The sequence below is a fragment of the Papaver somniferum genome, chromosome 2, assembly GCF_003573695.1.
Source record: "Papaver somniferum cultivar HN1 chromosome 2, ASM357369v1, whole genome shotgun sequence".
In the NCBI taxonomy this organism is placed as follows: domain Eukaryota; kingdom Viridiplantae; phylum Streptophyta; class Magnoliopsida; order Ranunculales; family Papaveraceae; genus Papaver; species Papaver somniferum.
The window spans coordinates 32,933,249-32,957,359 of NC_039359.1; the positions used below are offsets into that span (position 1 = coordinate 32,933,249).

Genomic DNA, 24,111 nt, shown 5'->3' on the forward strand with positions numbered 1-24,111 from the left:
TAGAATAATCATCGTGTAAGCCAGAAGTTTTATTTATAGGGAGGGGAAGAATTCTCTCTCGTGGTCTGTTCATCAACAATCGAAGCAACAAATCATGCCTGGAAATAGGGATTGCACAGTTTATGTTGGTAAGCTCCTGTCAATTCTTTCTCATTAGTTCCATCTTATTTATGATTGTATCAGGGTTCCAATTTAATATAATATATATCCATATTAATTTTCAAACTGTTTGAAATTTTTCTTATTGCACGACCTATATATTGAAATTGTGATTGAATAATGTGATCTATGTAAGTTTCATCTGATTATATAATTTAATTTTAAGCTTAAATTTCTCAATTTTTGAGATTTTCACAATTATTATAGTAATAATGTTTTCTAGGGTTTTCAAGATGTGTTTGAATTATTATTGTTTTTGAAACAATATATCGTTTCATACCTAATGGTTGAGAAATTATGCTGCTACAAAAGTTGGGTGATATTAGTTGATGTTGGTATTATGACTGAAAGTTTTGCATCATATAGTTCCCTAGTTTTGTTGTTTGTCGACAAACCTGTACTCTTTCAAGGTGATGGCTTTATTAAAAATTTGGATTTATTACCGAGGAACACTGACAGTCTGGATGAGATCGAATAGAAGTAGGCATGCGTGAAGGACGCTAGCTCTTGGAATGAAGTTTGATTTCAGAAGTTGGTCTGAAAAGGATTCAACTGATGATTCTGATTTTATGGTTGTATTTACAAACACCAATGTCCCATATTCTCATACAGGGGTTTAGACTGTAGACCCTATTTTCATCTTTTATTGTGGCTCAGTTTTGCGCTGTTTGGTTTGCTATTTAATAATCACATCCTTTCATCCAGCAATTTTGATTTTGCATTTTGTGACGGGTTTAGTTCAGGCAGTCTCTTACCCACCCCATGGCTGCACCCTATCTTATGTAGTATATCATATATTCGGTGTCTTATTCTGTTGCAGAAGGTCTACTTTTTGTACTTATGTTGAGGGAAATTCTCTTTGGAAACTGATCTTAATTCATCTATACATGTAAATTCTTTTTTCACTATATCTTGCTCGAGGTTTTCATACTTTCTTGTATGTGTTTCTAATCTGTACAGTACCTTTTTTGTTTTGTCAATTTATTCCCATTGTGGGTCATTGACATGTTTGACTTGCTACCGGTTTCTTTAGTTTAGCCATCTTACTTGTAGTTGTTAATTATTTTTACATAGGTAACTTGGATGAGAGGGTCAGTGAAAGAGTATTGTATGATATCCTCATTCAGGCAGGAAGGGTAGTGGACTTGCACATTCCACGAGACAGAGAATCTAATCGTCCCAAGGGTTATGCCTTCGCGGAATATGAAACTGAGGAGATAGCAGACTACGCTGTCAGGCTTTTCACTGGCCTTGTGACTCTTTACAATAGATCTTTGAAATTTGCGGTGCGTTCTTGTATCCTCTCACTTCGTCTATGTAAACTTTTGGCTCTTTTTCAAATACGCCTGTCTTTCATTGGTGGAATGCCTTTGCTATCTTTTGGATTCTTTATATACCCCCAATTTCTTGTCATTTGGTTTTCTAATAATAAAATTAATTGTTTTACATCTATTGGAGTATCTGGCGCTCGTATTAGTTATTTTCTACTTATATCTTGCGAAATATCTTCTCTGGAACAGATATCTGGGCAAGATAAGACTACACCCTTGTCTTCCAAGCCAAGGCCTCAACCCTTAATTTATAGCCATAGTGAAACAAGGTTTTCTTCATTTACCGCAAGTGATATACAACAAGGTGATTAAGATTTTCTTTACTCATTTCCATGAAAATGGTGTAATTGTTCGTCTGTTTCTTACTTTTGAGCACTCCTCTGCAGAATTAACTCCTCCGGGAGTAAAACAGGGTAATGGTTATGGATTAGAACTCAGCAGCAAAAATTACGACATCAGTCGTCAGGTTTTAGGAGCAGCAGAAGAGAGCATTCGCCGCACAAATTCAAGTCGAAAAATGTACGACTCCAAACTCCCTGTCATGTTCGTCTCATAGTGATTATCTTTTAAATGGTTGTTGTGTAGCTTTGGTGTGAAAATCTTAGCCTTAGAACCCTTCGAGTTAGATTATCAGTATAGTCTCTCTTTTCAATCATGAATTGCCAATGGATATCAAGCTTACACTGAGTTTTAGTGTCTTTTCCTGTAGAGTCTGTTGTATAGTGGCAGATCCATTTTTAGGTGTGATGTATATCTTTTAGCTTTAGGAATTAGGTCACTTGGTTATCTTTTGTTAGTCTGTCGTTAAGTGATAGTTGTTTTATAGTGGAAATTTAATTAAATAATACCCCCTATATTTGTGTTTGTAGGATTGTTTCTCTGTAGTAACCTAATATTTTTGGGGCAAGAACTAAATGCTAGTAATATCTTAAGCCTTTAAGGTGTATGATTTTATATAGAATGTGCATCTCACTTTCATGTAGTGTGAGATGAAAGTCGTCAAATAATGTTAATGTTAGTTACGTAGTATCATTTTGGGTAGAGGATACTGTAGACTCTACATTCCAATAAATGTCCAGTAGAAAGTATAGGCTTATGAATAAAAGGGTAGGCTGAGTACTGTTTTGTGAAATTTTCTTTTTTTGTCGACTTTCTAAAGGTTTGATACTTTGATCGACTGATTTTATTATTTTTTAATCTCTCACGATTTGGCTAAATCCGGGAAGAGAGTAGTTTTTGGTTTATTATCAATACTGGAAACTGATTGGTTCATTGTGTGAAATTTGGTTTTAGAAACGGCAGAATATCGTTTCAGAGGTAGTGCAAAAAGAAGACCTAACATAGCTCTGGGATATATGATGTTGAGTGTTCGATAGGTAGGTAACTTGTTATGATGGAGTTTTACTCTTCCTGTCTGTGTTTGGGTTCATATTTTTCCTTGCTTGATTGAATTTCGGAGAGACTTAATATGTCATCTAAAGTTCTCTGTTATACGAAAGAATCAAGTGATAATTGTAGACGGGGACATCAGAGGAAAGTTTGTAACACACTGTTCAATGTAAAATCAGACTAAATCATCGTTTTAACTCTACTTTGAAGGTGCGTGCATTGTATCATAAGCTCTTGAGACTTTGCCAGAGTGTTTGCTGTACTATAAAACTTTCATTTTCACCAACCATAGATTCTCTTATGCTAAAGATGAAACTTTCATTTTCATCTAAAGAACGGGTTTTTATCTGCGCAGAAGGAGAATTCCATTCCAAAGAGAGAAAGGAAATTGATATCCCTTTTCACTAATGTGTGTGGTTTTAGTGGGTGTTTATGTAACTTGGACTGTTTGGAAATTAGGATTGCAATTTCATTGATGATTATGATGATGATCCCAACCGTAAACCCTTTCTTTGCTTAAAACATGTCTGAAGTTATTTAGTAAATCCAGTCTCATCTGCAATGTGGTTTTAATGGGTGTTTATGGAACTTGAACTTCGTCTAGACGTCAATGAAAACAGTAGGATTGCCATCCAGTCTCATCCGTAACATAAGTTAACTTTAACAGGTTTTCTCATGAATGATGTTTTCTTCCTCGTCTTGATAAACCCTTCTAATTTTTTTGGAATTTTACTAATATTTTAGGTTAATGGAACATGCATTTTCATGAGAATCAGAATAGCATTATAAACAAAAGACAGAGAAAGGTTAATTGATTACTGTTAAATCGATTTTTTTTACAGAGTTAATTATCTCCCCATCAATGGGGTTTTTAGCCTTTTGTTGTTAATTACAGAAAGGCCACTAAAAATTTAGGTCTGGTTGTGACAAAACATCTAATAACGCTATTCTAACACCAATCAAGTTCTTATAGAGATCATCTATTCTTCCTTCTAATGGATCTATGATTCCCTTTTCTGTTTCCCCACAATCTCTTCTCAATTCCTCAACACACACCCTCAATTCTCTTTGAACATCTTTATTTCCTAGTCGTTGGGAATTCAGCATTTCCCGCAATCTCTTGCCTGCGGTAACCAAGTCTCTCAACTCATCTAAAACCGCACCACTGGATTTTCTGTGATTTTCAATTCCTTCTTTCATTTCCTTGCGTAGATCGTTTAACGAATTCGACCATAGTGACATTTCACATGATTTTGTAACAGGTAAACCACGTTTTGATCTAAACGACAACATGATTCCGATTGCACCAATTGCAAGAACAGTGATGGCTCTAGAACCACTCAGAATTTCTTCTAATGCCGTCTCGCTGGATTTACCTGCACAAGAACCTTTCACGGCTAGTTTCGATAGATTGGAGAGACATTTCTCTAGTCCTCCAAATTTCTTTTCTGATCTTTCACAAGAATCTAATAGAACGGCGACACGTTCTACTGCAGTCGTACTTGGCTGCGAATTCCCATCTAGCCAATGCGCAACGGTCTTCATCAAATCGATGTAGTTACGAATAGTCTCTATTTTCTCCCGCAGATTATTGCAAGCATCTAGCAGTTCCACGACGTCTTCAACATGATTTTCAATTGCTTTCCTATCACTTTTGCAGTACGAATTCGTAAACAATTCCAAAGCAATTTTTTGGCTATCGATGGCAACATCAACTGCACCCATGAACCATGTAGCAATCGATGAAGAAGACTCAGATGGACCGACTTCAATTCCTCGAAACCTTAATGCGTCGAGTTCTCCGGCTAACCATCCGTCGAATGAACTACGAGAATTAGGCCATGGAGTTACAGACGACGACGTTGGCGATGACTTCGCCTGAGATTTCAGACGCTTGAATGAACTAAAAAGTGTAGAAGTGGACTTCATATTTTCTGAATTTGAGTTCTGTGAGATCTTCAGTGTTAAGACTTGGAAGTTGGAACAATCTTTGTGTCTTCAGAACAAATGAAACAGCAGAGTTTTATAGCTAGACTTCCGGAGAGTGGGTCCCAGTTGCCTATTTTAGGTAAGAATTGTGGTCCGATCTAAATTTGTTGTAACTTCAGTAGATTGGCCACGTCTGTTGTTGTATCTAAAGCAATCTCCCCCTCCTCAATAATTGGGAAAGAATGATGATTTTGATAGATGGTGATTTTGGTGATGTGCTTGTTGGGCACCAAGTATAGTGCCACGTGAGAAGGTTGAGGGAGTTGGTAGGACCACAGAGCTAGAGGGAAGTAAAGTGGGGCCCGCTTTCTGGGAATAATTGCTGGAGAATAAAAGTGTCAAGTGTGTCAAGTGTCGACATCAGTCTTATCGATTTCCTTGTTAGTGTGACTCACCACAGCCATGATGATATTCATCTCTATTTATCCAGCAGGATCCATGAATATCGTCACTCCGCCCCTTAAGATTTTTTTTTATTTTTTTTTTAAAGCATGAAATTTATTAAACTACTAAAGCACTATTATACGAGGATACATAATACCCTAAGATTCATCGATTACAATAATATTGATAAGCATTGAATCTCCAGTAACATGATATTGAAGCAGAACAACGGTCTTCAGATCTGAGGTGCATTAAGGTAGGATACTAGTGTCGAAGGTCGAAAGGCCTTCGGTCAATGCTTTTCACAAGAAAAGCTGTACTTTTGATGGAAACGGCTGTGTTCAGAGGATGTCAGGATTTTCTTATGGAAATACTGACAACCGCGGAATAACGAATCTTGAGATATTATGATGAATAATAAGTAAACCAAGTACAAGCAACTATAATAATACGAGAAAGATAAATCAACTCACAAGACACAAGATTTATAGTGGTTCGACCAATACATACAACTTGTATATATTGTCTACGTCCACTTTGAGCCGCACCAACGCAAATCCACTGTAAAGAAAAACGATTACAACGTCGTGTGAATCCCAGCAAACCCTTGGTTACACCGCAACAATTACCCGAGACGATAACCTTGTCTCTTGTTCCTCACCAATATGCTCTCACAACGAAACCCTAGCTTTAGCCCTAAAAGTTATACAAGAAATCTCTCACCGATCTCTTAATCGTTTTCTATACAATATAATTCTACAAAGCCTAATTACCTATTTATACAGGTTACAAACTTGGCCACCAAGAATTATAACCGGTTTAGGAAACCCCTTTCCTAAAATATCACGGCTAACTTTAGAAAATAATTAATTAGTCTTCAATTAACTAACAATCTCCCACTTTGAAGACTCATTTATTGTCTTCAATTCACCTTTTTCTTCAACTTTGGATTTGACGGTGCTAAAACATCTTCATATCAGTGCGGATCCCCTCCCAGATCCTCATTCTGAGGGACCAACTAAAGCCTTGCAGATCTTTAGCTTGTCTGATGTGACTCCCTTGGTAAACATATCTGCCGGATTCTTCAAACCAAGAATCTTCTCGAGCTTCAAATCTCCTTCTTTTAAGAGATCCCGAATGAAATGATAACGAATATCTATATGCTTCGTCCTAGCATGATAGGCTGAGTTCTTGGCTAAATGTATAGCGTTTTGACTGTCGCTAAACAGAACACTATCTCGTTGTTCCTTTCCCAACTCATCTAACAAACCTCGTAACCAAATCATCTCCTTGCTCGCTTCTGTTACTGATACATACTCCGCTTCCAGTAGTACACAATGTCACCAACTTATGTAAACGTGAGTTCCAACTCACTGCAGCTGACCCCATAGTATAAACATAACCGGTCGTACTTCGCCTTTTATCTACATCACCTGCGAAGTCTGCATCCACATAACCCCTCAAGATAGAACCACCTTTTCCATAACACAATGGTACGTTTGTGTTACCTCTCAAATACCTGAGAATCCACTTCACAGCTTCCCAATGTTGTTTTCCTGGGTTGCTTGCATATCTACTCACTACTCCCACTGCATGTGCAATATCCGGTTTCGTGCATACCACAACATACATTAGACTCCCAATAGCCGAAGAATATGGTACGTTATCCATGTACTCCTTTTCATCATTAGTCTTCACACACTTCATACTTGAAAGACGAATTTGACTTCCAAGTGGGGAACTAACTGGTTTAGCATTCTCCGTATTGAACCTTTTCAACACTCGTTCAATATATTCAGCCTGACTAAGCATAAGTACACCCTTAGCTCTGTCTCTTATGATAATCATACCAAGAATATGCTTTGCTTCACCAAGATCTTTCATAGCAAACTCACTTGCTAATTGTTTATTCAAATTCTCAACTTCTTGTAGAGATGTTCCGTCAACCAACATATCATCCACATACAGTAATAATATGATGTCGTCAGAACCGCACCTTTTGAAGTAACAACAATGATCTGCATTACACCATGAGTAACCACCTCTATGCATGAAGTTATCAAACTTCTTGTACCACTGTCTCGGGGCTTGTTTTAAACCATACAAACTCTTCTTTAGCTTGCACACTATCTCTTCCTTGCCTTTTACTATGATCCTTCTGGCTGCTTCATGTAAATTTCTTCATCTAGGTCACCATGAAGAAAAGATGTCTTTACATACAACTGTTCAAGGTAGAGATCTTCAGAAGCCACTAGACTTAACACTATTCTAATAGTAGTCATCTTCACAACTGGAGAAAACATCTTGTTGTAATCAACACCAGGTTTTTGCTGGAAAACTTTCACAACCAACCTCGCCTTGTAGCGAATATCTCCATTTGCTTCAGACTTCATCCGATAAACCCACTTGTTATGCAACACCTTCTTACCTCTTGGTAATTTTACTAACACCCAAGTGCCATTATCCCCAAGTTAATTCATCTCATCTTCCATAGCAAGTTTCCACTAGCCTGAATCATCATCCGCTAGTGCTTCTTTAATATCTCCAGGTTCACCTCCATCAGTAAGTAATAGATAATTCAGAGCATACCTTGGGTTTGGTTTTGGAGTTCTTGATGATCTTCGTAATTCTTGTGGAACTATAGGAGTAACTCCCACTGCAGCATAAGTCTCTTCACCTTGTACTTCTATGTCATCAGCAACACCGTGCACTTCTTGTACCACATTTTTTCCAGAAACATCATCAATATCGATATACAACTCCTTATCGACGTTGCTTGATCCGAAATCTTCAACTTGTGTTTTATTCCTGTCCTTGTACAGTTCATTCTCATTAAAAGTTACGTCTCTACTTCTAATAACTTTGTGACCCTCGTAGTCCCAAAGTTTATACCCAAAAACGTCATTTCCGTAACCAAGAAATATACACTTCTTTGCTTGAGCACCTATCTTAGACCTCTCACCGGGACTAAGATGAACATAACCAACACAACCAAAAACTTTCAAATATGAAAGATTTACCTTTTTTCCGGTCCAAACCTCCTCTGGTATCTTCATATCTAACGGACTACTAGGTGTCCTATTGATTAGATAAGCAACCGTCTCTGTTGCATGTTCCCAGAAGGTCTCGGGAAAACCAGACTGCAACCTCATGCACCTAGCATGTGCATTCAACGTCCAATTCATACGTTCTGCTACTCCATTCTCCTGTGGCGTCCTTGGAACTGTCCTCTCCAAACGAATTCCATTTGTAGCACATAACTGTAAGAATTCTGTTTTGTCATACTCACCACCGTTGTCTGATCTTAGACACTTCAACTTCAGACCAGTTTCTGTTTCAACCAAAGCTTTCCACTTCTTAAACACTTCATACACCTCGAACTTATTCTTCATGAAGTAAAGCCACACCTACTTGAGTGATCATCAATAAAGGTGACATAATATTGGAACCCCCTGTGAGATGCAACATCAATTGGTCCCCATACATCCGTGTGAACCAATTCAAGTTTTGCACTTCTCAAGTCACTTCTTCCTCTGCTGAAAGTAACCCGTTTTTGCTTTCCAAGAACACAGTCTTCACAAAAACTCATATCAACAGACTTCACCTTAGGTAGATATCCTTCCGAACATAGAATATTCATGTTCTTCTCACTCATGTGCCCTAGTCTTCTATGCCATAAGTTAGTGTCTTCACCACTACTAGCCACTGCTAAAGTAGTTCCATATGAAGTCCGGTATAGAGTACCGACTCTAACTCCACGAGCTAATACCATGGCTCCTTTCTTCACTTTCCAATTGTGTTTCGTAAGTACAACTTCACAGTCATCATCACAAACTCGGCCCACAAACACCAAGTTCTTCTTCAAATTTGGAACGTGTCGTACATCCTTCAATTTCCATGTCGAACCGTTGACTTTCAAGATCACATCACCCAAACCAATGATTTCGCATGCTTCACTGTCACCTAAGAATACTTGGCCATAGTATCCTTCTTTATAAGAGATCACAATACTCTTATCATCCGTTGCATGGAAAGAAGCTCCAGAGTCTATAATCCAAGACTCATCTTGCTTGTCCTCAGAGAGTAGTAGAAAACCTTCCGTAATCACTTTCTTGTTATCAACAAGGACGTTCACCGGTTCCACAGCTGCAACTACGTTGACCTCTTCTTGATTACCTTTGTTTCCACCATTATTAACACCTTTGTTTTCCTGAAAATCGCGCTTGAAGTGTCATACTTTCTTACACGCCCAACACTCAACAACACCTCTAGGACGGGATTGAGATCTCCCTCTAGACTTCCATCTGGCTTTGTTGTTGTTGTTCCTGTTTGAACTCCTGCCTCTATCTTCTTCTTGCATACTTAAGGCCGAGCTTGAAGTACTAGAACTGTAACCTTGTTCTATTCTTCTCTCCTCTTCAGAAATTAACCTTTGATGCACATCATCAAGCTTCAACTTCTCGCTACCTGCGGAATTACTAACGGTTGTTCTTGCGGTTTCCCAACTCTTTGGTAATGACGACAACAACTGTAAAGCTTGAACTTCATCATCAAAAGTAATACTAACTTTTGAAAGTTGAGAAATAATCGATTTAAACTTCCCAAGATGTGCTGAAATCACCTCGCCTTCTTGCATCTTCATATTAAATAATTGTTCACACAACATAATCTTCCCCGAGGCTGATGAATTTTGATACACCTTTTCAAGTTTATCCATAAGATCCTTCGTACACTTTTCCTCTTGTACGTTATTGTAGACTTCCTCTGTTAGACATCAACGGATCACGACTACACACTTGCGATCAAGAGTTGTCCATTCATCGTCTTTGCATGCTCCCTTTTTCGCAACTCCACCCAGTGGATCAACAAGGTCTTTCTCATATAGGTAGTCTTCCATCTGAGACTTCCAAAACGCAAAGTTCTTCCCATTAAAAACTTTAGCCCTAACTACCGCACGTTCGTTATTATCAACCATAAATCTCACTCCAATCGTATTACGATAAACCCTAAAGCTCTAACCCGAGCTCTGATACCAGTTGTCAGGATCTTCACGGGCCGCCAAACCCTATTTTTGGACCCGACCACATAGCACCGATATTGTCCCCACTTAACCACCTGTTGCAGCAGGTGTGGGATTTTAATCTAAAAGGCCTCGGTGCTATGTAAGGAGATGCCCAAGCTTATTAGGCACCACATGTACTTCTTATTATTCCATGTGGGACTATCCTAGCTATACATATGTGGTTTACTTCGCGCCACACACTCCAACAATCTCCACCTTGGCGAGATTAAACCACCTCACCAATCCAATCATACTCCACCATATGATCACCGTCCGTGTATGCTACCCATCGAACATGATTATTATCACTACGCGTCCTGAAATCCTACTCCAACTTGAGTTAATGGGAGACGTCCGCTAACTCCACCTTGAGCGCTGCCTTGCCCACCTAGAACCCTGCTCCACCTGAGTTAATGGGTGCGACACTAACTCCACCTTGAGCGCCATCTCTACCTTGGGCCTTGCTTGCTCCACCTTGAGTTTGACTCCACCTGCGCGCTAAACCGGGTGACATCCACAACCACTTCTCCATTCGGACAGTAGCCCCAACCGTAGGCTCTGATACCAGTTGTCAGGATTTTCTTATGGAATCACTGACAACCGCGGAATAACGGATCTTGAGATATTATGATGAATAATAAGTAAACCAAGCACAAGCAACTATAATAATACGAGAAAGATAAATCAACTCAGAAGACACAAGATTTATAGTGGTTCGACCAATACATACAACTTGTATATATTGTCTACGTCCACTTTGAGCCGCACCAACTCAAATCCACTATGAAGAAAAACGATTACAACGTCGTGTGAATCCTAGCAAACCCTTGGTTACACGCAACAATTACCCGAGATGATAACCTTGTCTCTTGTTCCTCACCAATATGCTCTCACAATGAAACCCTAGCTTTAGCCCTAAAAGCTATACAAGAAATCTCTCACCGATCTCTTAATCGTTTTTCTACACAATACAATTCTACAAGGCCTAATTACCTATTTATATAGGTTACAAACTTGGCCACCAAGAATTATAACCGGTTTACGAAACTCCTTTCCTAAAATATCACGGCTAACTTTAAAAAATAATTAATTAGTCTTCAATTAACTAACAGAGGAACCCAGGTGGTGGTAGAGGTACTCGATGCAATTGATTGGAGTTGCTAATCATGCCTTTGTATCTTGATGCTGCGATGAGATGCCCAGTGATACGTCTATTCCCTTGTTTGTAGGCTTAAACACTAATAACACTATTACACTTGAATTACTATAAACGATAAACAGAACTCTCAAAACACTAGCTAAGAAACAAGGATTGAAATGAAAACCAGACATTAACCTAAGGACACAGAAACGAAACTTAAAGTTAAAGTTTGAGAATAATAATAAGACACTAAAAAAATTCAAAGACCGAGTAGAAAGGTGGATGTTCCACCGGCCCCTTTGCCCACCAATTAGGATACGGTGATTGCTCGCGTAATACCAAAAATATGAAGATGAGATTAGACCGGAAGAAGAAAACATAAACATTACAGTAACACATACACCATAATATAATCATCAACTAGCTCTTGTTTGAGATTTTCTTTACAGCAAGGCCGTGGAAAAGCGGAAGCATTTTTCAGTTTCTATGTGGAAAGTTAGAATTCTGGAGACCAGATATAGACGAGATACGATGTTAGGTACTAAAATTCTGCCACGAGGATATGCAGTGCTTTTGAGGTTTATTATTATATATCATGTTATTTTAAACAATGCTTTTGGTTGCTTGGATTGGAATACCTGTTCGAATATATATTCGACTGTATTTATATCTCAAATTCTCCCTCACAACTCGATTACACGTGTCGTTTTTGTTTTTCACAAATGTGAACATGACCCCTACAGTCGAACTTTTTCTTTCTTTAAGGTTGCAGTACAATTTAAGCAGACCCTTTAACAGAGTTTTAGTAGAGCATAAAAACTTTGCTTATCCAGTGTACGATGTACGTGTCTACTGTAACACTGTTAGTGTGCTATTTTCTGCAGGTTTGAACATATCCATCCATCTCACTTGGTATTCTTTCCTAAGTTCTTAACCGGTAAATTGGCTGGCTTTTTCTTATCTATCTACTCCTATATGATATCAATTATATTTATTGATCGATAAATTAAAACGCTAAAATACATGAAATATGGACTCTAACTAACAAAGGGGCAAAGACCTCCAGAGTTCAGAGAAAAGAGCAAAGACAGCGCCAAGACAAGCAACCTTAACACCAAAGACAAATAAGAATCCAACCATTTTCACAACACTGAAAACAACAAACCCTTGAACGAAGTAGAAAAATCCACCAGTAATAATCCCTATACACACTCCCACCACCCACCTCTAACAAACTCAAGGAGGGGTGGGAACAACATTTCCTTCCGATTAGTAGCGAGCTGATTTATCTAATGAGAAATAACTTCCTGTTGGGTAATCAATATGCCACTGTGTTAGTTGTCGCAGCCAGCCACTAGCTCCTTACGCCATCTTGCCTTGAAAGGCTCTACGGTTTCCTCTTTACATAGGTACCAAAAAATCTGCTCGAAGGACACATAACACTGAAATCTTCCTTGAAGAATTAGCTAAGAGGCCAAGAGCTAATAAGTGTTAAGAGGCCATTTACGTTCCCATCAAAGACACCTGCTTAACGAAACTTGTATGATAAGTTAACCATGGGTGAAAACTGAATAGTAAGCGGACTTATATAATACATACTTCTGACAGTTATGACTCCTCCATTAGTGGATAACCAATGATTTCTATTAAAAATCTACATGAAGTGGATAACAGATATGATGCCACGAGGTCCCTTTGTAAAACTTTTAGTTGGTATGCATGGGACAGTGGGAGAGGGAACATGTTATGGGATTCCATGTTTTGTGCATAATTGACGGGATCTTATCTAATGCTATGTTGGAGTCTATTCTACTGCTTTTGTAGTTTTCTAGGGGAAGCCAACATTATTAATAGTATCGAAACAAATAAAATAAATAAATGCGAAATTTGGTGTAGCTTCGAAATGCACCCACGTAGTAGCATGCATGCGATAGTTGCCTTCATGTTTGCCACGCTTAGGGGTTTCATTTCTAACATTATCTCGCCTGGGTGCAGACCAAACGTTGGTTGTTGGGGGACCTTTTTTTTTTCCTGTTTACCATAACTTGTGGAAGGAATTATTTGAAGAATTGAAGAGGTTTTTCAGGTTTTTTGAAGTTATAACCAAGTTTTCTGGAATAGTAACTATTGGTTGAAATGAAAGATCAAAATGTTGTCCATACTTGCAACAAGAGAACTAGCGCCTGTAAAACTTTAATTAGCCATGATTAGTGCTTGGGAACTTGAAACACGTGAGAAAAGGTTGTCTATCAATGACGAGGATAGGTTTTTACATGCTTTGTACTCCACACAATGGCGGGTTATTAGTTACGAGCCTAAATCCGTCGACTCATCAAAAAACCGTTAAGTTATAAGCATGTGCTTCATTGTTCCAACTTGAATCAATTTCATTTTGATCTGGCTCTTGTCACACTACCGGTGAATTCAACGTTACTACAGTAGTGTAAAGTAAAACAGAGTTATGAAAATATAGTTTCGTGTAATTTGATATAGGGTTAAAGTACTGGTGCATGCAAATTAATTTTGAACAATTTTTTTTACAGAGGGAACCTCAATTCACTGATGGGTTCTAGAACATATTTCTACCAATTACAAATTCAATGGATATTGCTGTGATGTCTACTTTGACATTATATCCAATAAATTCAATCTCACACTAATCAAATTTCTATAAAGATCATCTACTTTTCCATCTAATGGTGTGATAATGCCTTCTTCAATTTCAAAACAATTTCTTCTTAGATCTTCCACATTAACCCTTAATTCTCTTTTCCCATCTTCGCTTCCAAGTCGATGAGATGAGTTCAATAATCCTCGTAAGTTCTTACTCGCGGTAACTGCATTTCTTAACTCGTCTAGAACCACACCACCTGATTTCCTGCGCTTTTCAATTCCTTCTTTCATTTCTTTACGTAATTCATTTAGGGAGTTCGACCATAAAGACGTCTCAGAAGATTTTGTAACAGGTAAACTTCGCCTTGACTTGAATGATAACATGATCCCAACGGCTCCAATTGCAAGAACTGTAATGGCCTTTGAACCGCTCAAGATCTCATCCAATTCAGAGTCACCTGAACCAGTTTTTAATCCACTTGGTAAACCTTTAGTTACTAACTTTGTTAAGTTAGAGCTGCATTTTTCTAGTTCTGCGAATTTTTTCTCCGATCCTTCACATGAATTTAACAAATCTCGTACACGTTCTAATACGGTATTGTTTGGATGTGAATTTCCATCAAGCCAGTGTACCACCGTGTTCACCAAACCAATGTAATTTCTAAGGCTTTCGATCTTTTCGCGTAAATAATTACAAGCATCGAGTAAATCTACGACATCTTTCAAATGATTTTCGATCCCTTTCTTTTCATCTTCACTGTAAGAATTCGAGAACGATTTGATTGGAAAACTTTGACTCGATATGGCTACATCCATTGCATGCATGAACCATGTAGCAACTGAAGAGGGTTCACTTTCATTTTTATTCAGCCTTAGTGTGTCAAGTTCTCCAGCCAGCCAGCCATCTAATGAACTACGAGAGATAGGCCATGGTGCTACGGACGCTGAGGACAATTTGGATGAAGATCTTACACACTTGAGAGCTCTGAGAATTGTAGAAGAAGTAGACTTCATATTTGTAGGAAATGAGTTAGGTTTAGTTTTCAGATCTACTTCACAACGAAGAGCAGACTTGCAAAATATCTGTGTCTTAACAGTCTGAAGCAAACCGAGTATATATATAAGCGGATTGTGGACAGCAGCAACCAAGGGCATTAATTGTGGGTCTCATGACACCTATCTCGTTCTTTTTCAATAGAATAGTGGGTCCTGCAGTTTTTGTTTGGTGGGTGCGAATGCTGCGATTGTTTGGTATCTGGTCTAGCTTGTAATTTTAGATCAACCCTGGCAACTGCCTTGCCCTTTTTTTCTTTGGTAATTATAATTAGGGTGGTTCTATATGAACGGAAAATTTCAACCACGCTAAAACAACACCCTCACAGAGGATGGGTCCCGTCAGCGGGAAAAAACAGGATTGCAGGTTTTGGGCCCATCCACTGTGAGGGTGTTGTTTTGGCGTGGTTTAAATTCTCGGTTCGTACAAAATCTTTGTTATAATTAACAGTAGTTTTCCACGTATGAGAAAGTAGACCAGGTAAAAGCCGCCTCTCGCATTTTTTTTATGTGGACCTTACCTTTCAGGAGACATGCAGGGAATGGGCTGTGAGGGACGGTTTTTTTGTGTGGGTGGTTTTTCTCTCGGTATGCGGAGACTTTTTGTTTAATTAATTAAAAGCATCGAATCATTTTTTCCTCAAATGTGAAAATATTATAACAGAAAGCTTAGAGATACTGTACAATCCTATAGTCAAAACGCAAAAGACGTTAGTTTAGTACAAGCACCAGCAGTGACCTGAGACAAAGGCAATAAGCAACGAGTCCGTATACGATGCTTCATGCTTATGGGAAATTACGAGACCTGAGGCAAAAACCGACGAATCCGTATACGATGCTTCATGCTTATGGTAAATTATGAGAATGGACCATTATTGCTTTCTTGTTAGGATGATGATTAGCATGACTATAACTTGAAAAGTTTCATGTGGGAATCTGAGGAAACAAATGTAACCAAGGGGTAAGATAAAGGTGATACCGGCTGTAATCAGTATCTTCTTGCATCGGTTAGATAGATCGACAACCAATAATTGGGACAAAGATCCCAGAAGACTGTACAGAGCTTAGGGAACCAATTACCGATACTTGCCAAGTGGAGCATCTGACGGCACATAGACGATAAGAGACCCAAGATTATTGGATGCTATTACCTTTATGGGCATAATTGGTGGTGAATAAACAAGTGAAAAAGAAAGAATAGCTACTAGTACCGAATATATATTACTACAGTACTTTAGATCCTCGTATGATCACATGAATGGGATAAGGTCAAATCATGTGAGCATTATTGGTGGTTCGATTATTAGAAAGATGTTGCAGTCCTTCTCCGCTACCAAATCCTAGCTAGCTCTAGCTTCAGAATTTAGGAATCGAGATATTTAATATACCTCTGAATGAAGATTGGAACGGTTGTATCTTTATATTCATCCACGTACAAAAGCTTGCATGCTTATGTTGTCTAAATACTTGCCACGTTAAGATATATACTACGGGGTTTCTTTCATGAATACAAAACTGTTCAAACCTAGAAAGGGTATCGGTGATGCTAATAAATTCTCGAGAAAAATCATTGTATTGTATCTGCTGACATATGAATGTAAGAATTAGGGCTGTCGACCGATATGTACCCTCTTTCACGAGCAAATTCATTTCATCAAGTTCTGTCGGTTCTGCGTTCACAGCTACGAGAGTGCAGAAGCCAGAGGATATTTGTTTTTTTTTTTGTTTTAGAGTAAGATCTCATAAGTGACCGAATAATGGCTACCTGACGGCCTAACTGGTAAAATGTTACTTTTTTCAGTGATCACTGGATTCACTGTTGGTATTTGTTTTGCTTCGAATTAAGGCCAATGATATTATATTTTTTCCAGTCCAGAATGGGTACATATATATTAGCAAGAACAGTCTCCTAACTATTTTGTCGTCACCCAACGTGTTACATTGCTCTCTGATCTAACAATCTCTGACTGTTCGAAGATCTGATGAGCTCGAGCCGCGAGAGATCTGAAATCTTATTTTTATTGGCTAAATAGCTACCTCCACTATTTATGGTAACAATATATTCAGGAGGCAAGATCCCTGATTCCTATAGAGTATAGAGCCTTTCTATAACAATCTGAGCTGATCATCTATTTCTCATCACGCATGTGACAGGAGCTCTAGATATTAGAACTATGCTGAAACCAACAAAGGATTAGAAAGATCCAGACGTGGCAAACATGCTTAAGGAGTTTAGAAGGATGTGCATGCATATTCTTAGTCTTGTATAGTTAGTGATCTCCTCTACTGGATTACTGCACACCCTGCTATCTCTCCTCTAGTCTCTAGACAGTAGGGTCACATCAGCATTTTAGAACTGGTGTAACTTGTTAATTCACCCACGTATAGAATTGCATGCATGCTTATGTTACCTCCATGTTTGCCACGTTGAAAGAGGCCCCAGCTACGATGTGGTCGGGTCACATACTTCGAGTACTTGACCCCTCTTTATTTTCTAACACCTATTTAACTAAAAAATCCACCCCTCTAAATCCCCGTAACTGCTCCATTTTTTGAGAAAAGATAGGAAGTTTGAAGAAAGAAAAAGGATGAACAATTAGGTAATAAAACAGTCTTTCAAAATTTTTCCTACTTTATCAGACGTGTCATCATTTAAAGAGGGGCCATATATTTGAAGTATGTGGTCGACCACATCGTAGCCGCAACGGTTGAAAGGTTTTTCAATTTCAAGGACATTATCCAGGTCTGTGCATGTGGATGAGTTGGGGTCTGACCATGTTATTATTAGGGTTACCATAACTTTGGGAGGAAATTATCCGATGAGGAAAGAGGATTTTCAGGTTGATTTCTGGATTTCCATTTGAGGGAAGATTTCTTGATTTGATAACCAAATCTTTTAGCTTTTTGAAGAGTTGAAAAAAGAAAGAATAAATATTGTTAATATGATGTCGTCAACAAAGTTCCATTGCCCTTATGATTATTACTCTTCTTCTAGAGGAGTTTCGTTATCCTCGCACGGAACCATCTTGTGGATTAGTAATTGTAGGATCGAGCAAGAGAGAGGAGAGCATAAACGAAAACAAATAAACGATTACATTGATAATCAGTTTGGTGTACATTTTTTCATGGCTTAACAACCTATTTATAATCTCACAAACTTGACAATCACTCAAAGTACTTTCCTAATAAAATCAAACTCTAAATAAAGCACACTTTTAGAAACACAAAAAACTCTAAACATAGTTAAACTCTAAATACAGCAACCGACACAACTTGCTTCTCAAGTTAGCTCCAACTTCCAAATATCGCACAGTGTGTCAACAACGTATGTTGATCCAACTTAACTACGTCAACTGCAGCAGTTGATCCACTTGGACAAGATCAAAATATGATGTTGATCCACGAACCAAATCACCATATCTTGATTTAATTTCCAACAGTAATGCAGAGCTAGGTTATCCAACAAAGAAAACAAAGACAGAAGCTAGCTAATCGTCCAAACAAAGTACGTGCGTAACTATGAGTCCATTAATCACCACCTCGAACATGGACACATAGAAAATCTAACTCGGCCACTTCCTGCCTAATTAATATCTTCGGTTACGACAAATTCAGCATGTTCAAGAAAACTGGTTCATCGACAAACAGTTGGAAAATGCAAATTCATCATTGAAGTTCCAACTAAATCAGTTTTCTGTTTCTTTTTCTGTGATTTTTTCCATGGAAAAACTTCATTTCAGGTTTATAAAATTTTCTTTTTCAAGCTAAATATATTATAATCATGAAAATACTACTGAAGTATGATTAAAATATCAAATCTTTTTCAAATAATCTCTGTACATTAGTATTTTTGTCTAATATATACTAACTCAGTAAGAACCTTAATTACCATTGATGGGTTCTACAACATATTTCTAATAATTACAAATTTAATGGTTTTAATCGCCATTATGTTTATTTTGAGTTTTTGACATTATACCCAATAAATTCAATCTTACACTAATCAAATTTTTATAAAGATCATCTACTTTTCTTTCCAATGGTGTGATAAATTATAATGCCTTCTTCAATCTCAAAACAATTTCTTCTTAGTTCTTCCACATTAAATCTCAATTCTCTTTTCCCATCTTCGCTTCCAAGACGATGACATGAATTCAACAATCCTCGTAAGTTCTTACTCGCGGTAACTGCATTTCTCAACTCATCTAGAACAACACCACCCGATTTCCTGCGCTTTTCAATTCCTTCTTTCATTTCTTTACGTAATTCACTTAGCGAACTTACCATAAAGACATCTCAGAAGATTTCGTAACAGGTAAACTTCGCCTTGACTTGAATGATAACATGATCCCTAAGGCTCCAATTGCAAGAACTGTAATGGCCTTTGAACCGCTCAAGATCTCATCCAATTCAGAGTCACCTGAACCAGTTTTTAATCCACTTGGTAAAGCTTTAGTTACTAACTTCGTTAAGTTAGAGCTGCATTTTTCTAGTTCTGCAAATCTTTTCTCTGATCCTTCACATGAATTTAACAAATCTCGTACACGTTCTAATACGGTATTGTTTGGATGTGAATTTCCATCAAGCCAGTGTACCACTGAGTTCACCAAATCAATGTAATTTCTAAGGCTTTCGATCTTTTCGGGTAAATAATTACAAGCATCGAGTAAATCTACGACATCTTCCAAATGATTCTCGATCCCTTTCTTTTCAGCTTCACCGTAAGAATCCGAAAAAGATTTGATTGCAAAACTTTGACTTGAGATGGCTACATCCATTGCATGTATGAACCATGCAGCAACTGATGATGATGAAGAGGGTTCATTTTCATTTTTCTGTAGACTTAGTGTGTCAAGTTCTCCAGCCAGCCAGCCGTCTAATGAACTACGAGAGACATGCCATGGTGCTACGTGTTGGGCGCAATAATCAAAAACAAAGAAAAATCAAATACGCAAAAGTTATTGATACTTAGCTCCTTTATAATGGAAGTGATTGCTTTGACGAAACGAACAAGCTCCCCGTATCTCCGCAACAGCAACAAGGCAAAACTTTGGAAAATAGAGTGAGTCACGTGTTCAACACGCTGTCCTTAAGACATTAGCGCGCGGCTACACTCAAGAGTGATGCTATAGCCCTCACAGGACGGATATCTCCAGGATAAAACACCCTAATACACCTACTACTAGCATATGTAGTAGATGCTCAACTTGAGCTTGGCAACTCCGAAAAAACCGTTAAGGAAAATCGCGAATGCTTAAAAACCGCTATAAAATATTTTCCCTTAGGGGTCCCTCTAAAATATAGAGCAACCCCTTTCCCATAGATTTTACAAAAGTAGTGAATTTCTTTATATAATTGACAAATACAACTTAAGAAGAAAAACTCCCCGATGTGGGACTAAAAGGTTTATATAGTTTCTTAAAACTACTAAAAATTGGAAACTCCACGATGTGGGACTAAAAAGTTTCATTCACAAAATAAAACAATAAATTATAATTTTTTATTAAAACTTTAAAAAATTATTTTTTATTAATCGTTTTCCAACAATCCCCCACATGAATGAAAACTCAATAAAACATGAAAACACAGATAGATCTTGGTAAATAAACATCCCAACCTCACGATCCAAACAACTGATCGTGCAAGTGTTGAAATCATACTAGTCATTTCTACGTCCTCTCCCTCACACAAAAGTGTGTTGACCCCAGGGTCATACTATGGATTGCATAAATCATAATAGTATTGAGAGCTTTCATCTTTAATTCTCACATGGTGAGACTATAGGTATCTTTCACCAAAGTGAAAAAGCATGAACTAGTGAACCCTTAGTGACCTTTAGGTCCTAAGTTCCAGTAATACCAAAACCATCAAAATGAAAATCACATAAAAAACGCAGGAAATACCATTTTAGGCAGAGGTGTCCATGAGGTCTTGAACCTTTGCTTAGTGAGATATTACCAGAATTACTTGCTAGAGACAGTGAACTATGTCTTGAACTGCTAGCATTTGATGTAATTCGTGATAACAACCACGGGTGATATCTCCAAGATTGCTGCCAAGCTCGTGCCGTTTTGTCCGTTTTGGCCCTGGACGTATCCTGTTTCTCAGAATGCTCTAGAGAATCAGCTCATATTCTCACAGGAAGCGACCCACTTCCTCATTCAGATAGGTGAGTTTCCATAAAGAGTGTTACTGCTACACCCCACTTCAATCTTAAATTGAAACTATAGAACTCATTAAGACTTATTAAAAAGTCATCCTCCACATGCAGTCACACTATCACGTCTACACCATAGGGAAGGGACAGAGAATGAAAATCTCTGATAGTGTTTACCTTTACCCACCACAAATTAGTTGTCTCATTCGAAACCTTGATCATGGGATCTCCAGTCAGCAAGGTTGAGTATCCTTCATGGCAAGTTTAATATATGAGCTTAAGCCCCAACCCCTCGATGCATTTTTAACTATCTCTTTGTACAAACCTTTCGTCAAAGATTGCGCGATATTCTCCTTGGACTTTATCCAATCAATGGAAATAACGCCGATTGAGATTAGTTATTTCTTAGCTTTAACTATTATAGCTTGGCTAACACAATGTATAGATATAGCTGGCACAGGCCTATGCCAAAGAGGAATGTCTTCTAAAAATCATCTTAGGCACTCGGCCCCCTCTCATGCTTTATCTAACGCAATACTCTCAGATTCCATAATGAATTGAGCGATATGTTTGTTTGGAAATCTTCCAACAACAAACCCACATGTTAGAGTGAAACCATATCCACTCGTAGACTTAGACTCCTCTGAGTCAACTATCCAGTTTGCATCATAAAGTCCCAAGGACAACAAGATACCTTTCATAAATCAAAAGAGTATTTTAGGTACCATAATACTCTACTCAGTGCATCTGAATTCTCTTGCTCTGGACTACAATTATATCCACTTAACTTACTCACAATATAGGCAATGTCTGGACTCTTACAGTTCATTAAATTCATCAGACATCCTATAACTTTTGAGTATTCAAGTTAAGATACTCCACTACCCTTATTTTTCTTGAGACTACAAGAATAATCGTACGAAGTACAAGCAGGTTTACAATCAGACTGATTGTATCTCTTAAGCACAACTCAACATAATGAGAACGACTAAGACTTATAAATGTTTGATTATCTTCTAATCCTCATCCCTAAGATTACATCAAAAGGGCCCAAGTCTTTCAAGTCAATGTTCTCATTCAGTGCATGTTTTTAGTGGAATTGATCACATCTATGTTTGTATCAAGCATATCATCAACATACAAGCATACAATTACACAGACATCCTTAACAAGTTACTTGTAGACATACTTGTCAGATTCATTAATTTAAATCCACTATCCATTATCACATGATTAAATTTTCCATGTCACTGTTTACGTGCTTATTTGAAAACCATACAAAGATTTTTCAAATTACAAACTTTGTATTCACAACCTTTCACTACAAAGTCTTCAGGTTGATCTATGTAAATTTCTTTACCTAATTCACGGTTTTAGAAAAAGCTGTCTTAACATCCATCTGATGTATCTCTACGTTCTTTATGGCAGCAATAACAATTAGTATCTCAACGGAAGTAATTTCCGTCACAATTGAATTAGAATCAAGGAAATCTACACCTTCTTTTAGTTTATAGCCTTTAGCTACCAACTTAGCTTAATATTTTTCCACAGTTTCATCTACCTATCGTTTCCTCTTAAAGACTCATTTACATCCCATGGTCTTACAACCTGGAGGTAAACTAGCAAGCTCCCAAGTCTGGTTCCAACGGACTGAGTCCATTTCACTAAATGAAGCTTCTTACCAGAATGGGGTTTCAGTAGATATTAAGGCTTCTTTACAAGTCTGTGGCTCAGACTAAGCTAGGCATGTTATGAAGTCGGTTTCATAAGAAGTCTCAAGTCTAATTATTTTACTTCTCTTAGGCTCAACATCAACTTCATCTTCCTTTAAAATAAGTTCTGACTATTTGAAGATAAATCTAGGGGATCAACAACACATCTCTAATGAGGTACAGGTTTAGAATAAACATGTTCAAAGAACTCAGCATCCCTAGATTCCGTAATAATATTCACACCAATGTCAGAAAAAATCAGAACACACAACCAAAAATCTATTTGTAGAAGTATACTCAATATACCCTATACGAAAACACAATCAACATTTTTGGTTTCAATCTAGTTCTTTTAGGAAGAGGAATTACAATCTTAGTCAAACCCCCACACTTTGACACATTCATAAGAAGGTCATCTACCGTTCCATAAACCATATGGAGTTTCATCTGATTCTTAAAAGGGTACTTTATTCAGGATATACTAGTTAAGAGGACTGCCTCCCCCCACAAGGCCGCAGGTAATCCTGAACTAATCAACATGGAAATTATCATCTCCTTAAGGATACGGTTGTTATGTTCAAGGCTTCTAATTGGTTTCCAACTTCAAGTTTATACATCTTAAGGCTTCTAAGGCGTCATCCTTATCCTAAGCAAGTATACAAGATAGTACCTCGTACAATCATCTACGGAAGTTATAACCATCTTTTACCACAGTGGTTTTGGGTTGAACTCATGTCAACTAGGCCTAACTGAATTAATTCTAAAGGCTTAGAATTACTCTGAACATTTGTGCTAAAAGATTTTATAGCATATTTTGATTCTTCACAGATTTCACTTTTGTGTTCAAAATCCAAACTAAATTTGGGTACGAAGCCTATGCTAGCCAGTTAAGCATTGACTTATAAGTTTACGGTTCCAAGTCTACCACGTAAAACAATCAATCACACAAAGATATCACAAGAATCAACTACGTTCACATCATCAGTTTTTCCGTTAAGCTTATATAGACCCAAAGTCCTATAACTCTTGCTTAAAAAATCACTGCCTAGTTACAACAAGTTTTCTAGATTCAATTAAGATCTTAAATATTTTTCCATCTACAACAGAACAAGATACAAGAT

The 24,111-nt window shown here is 37.7% G+C and overlaps 1 protein-coding gene across 2 annotated transcripts; it reads left to right on the plus strand.

Moving 5' to 3' along the window:
- LOC113347308 (spliceosome-associated protein 49-like) lies at nucleotides 1–5,042 on the plus strand. Of its 2 annotated transcripts, none has more exons than XM_026590938.1 (5): nucleotides 1–128; nucleotides 1,234–1,445; nucleotides 1,680–1,794; nucleotides 1,877–2,009; nucleotides 4,142–5,042. In XM_026590938.1, exons 1-5 carry the CDS (start codon nucleotides 95–97, stop codon nucleotides 4,143–4,145), a joined length of 498 nt encoding a protein of 165 aa, XP_026446723.1. In that variant the 5' UTR covers nucleotides 1–94; the 3' UTR covers nucleotides 4,146–5,042. The 2 variants fall into 2 exon arrangements, with proteins under 2 accessions (XP_026446723.1, XP_026446722.1); XM_026590937.1 differs by lacking the exon at nucleotides 4,142–5,042 and adding an exon at nucleotides 2,784–3,122.
- The last annotated feature ends 19,069 nt before the right edge of the window (nucleotides 5,043–24,111 follow it).

What these genes read in the sequence shown, in the direction of transcription:
- LOC113347308 (XM_026590937.1), top strand. Translation starts at nt 95, where the DNA reads ATGCCTGGAAATAGGGATTGCACAGTTTATGTTG. An exon ending in CGCAAGTGATATACAACAAG is followed by an intron (nt 1,795 to 1,876) that starts GTGATTAAGATT and finishes ACTCCTCTGCAG; the next exon opens with AATTAACTCCTCCGGGAGTA. An exon ending in ACAAATTCAAGTCGAAAAAT is followed by an intron (nt 2,010 to 2,783) that starts GTACGACTCCAA and finishes ATTTGGTTTTAG; the next exon opens with AAACGGCAGAATATCGTTTC.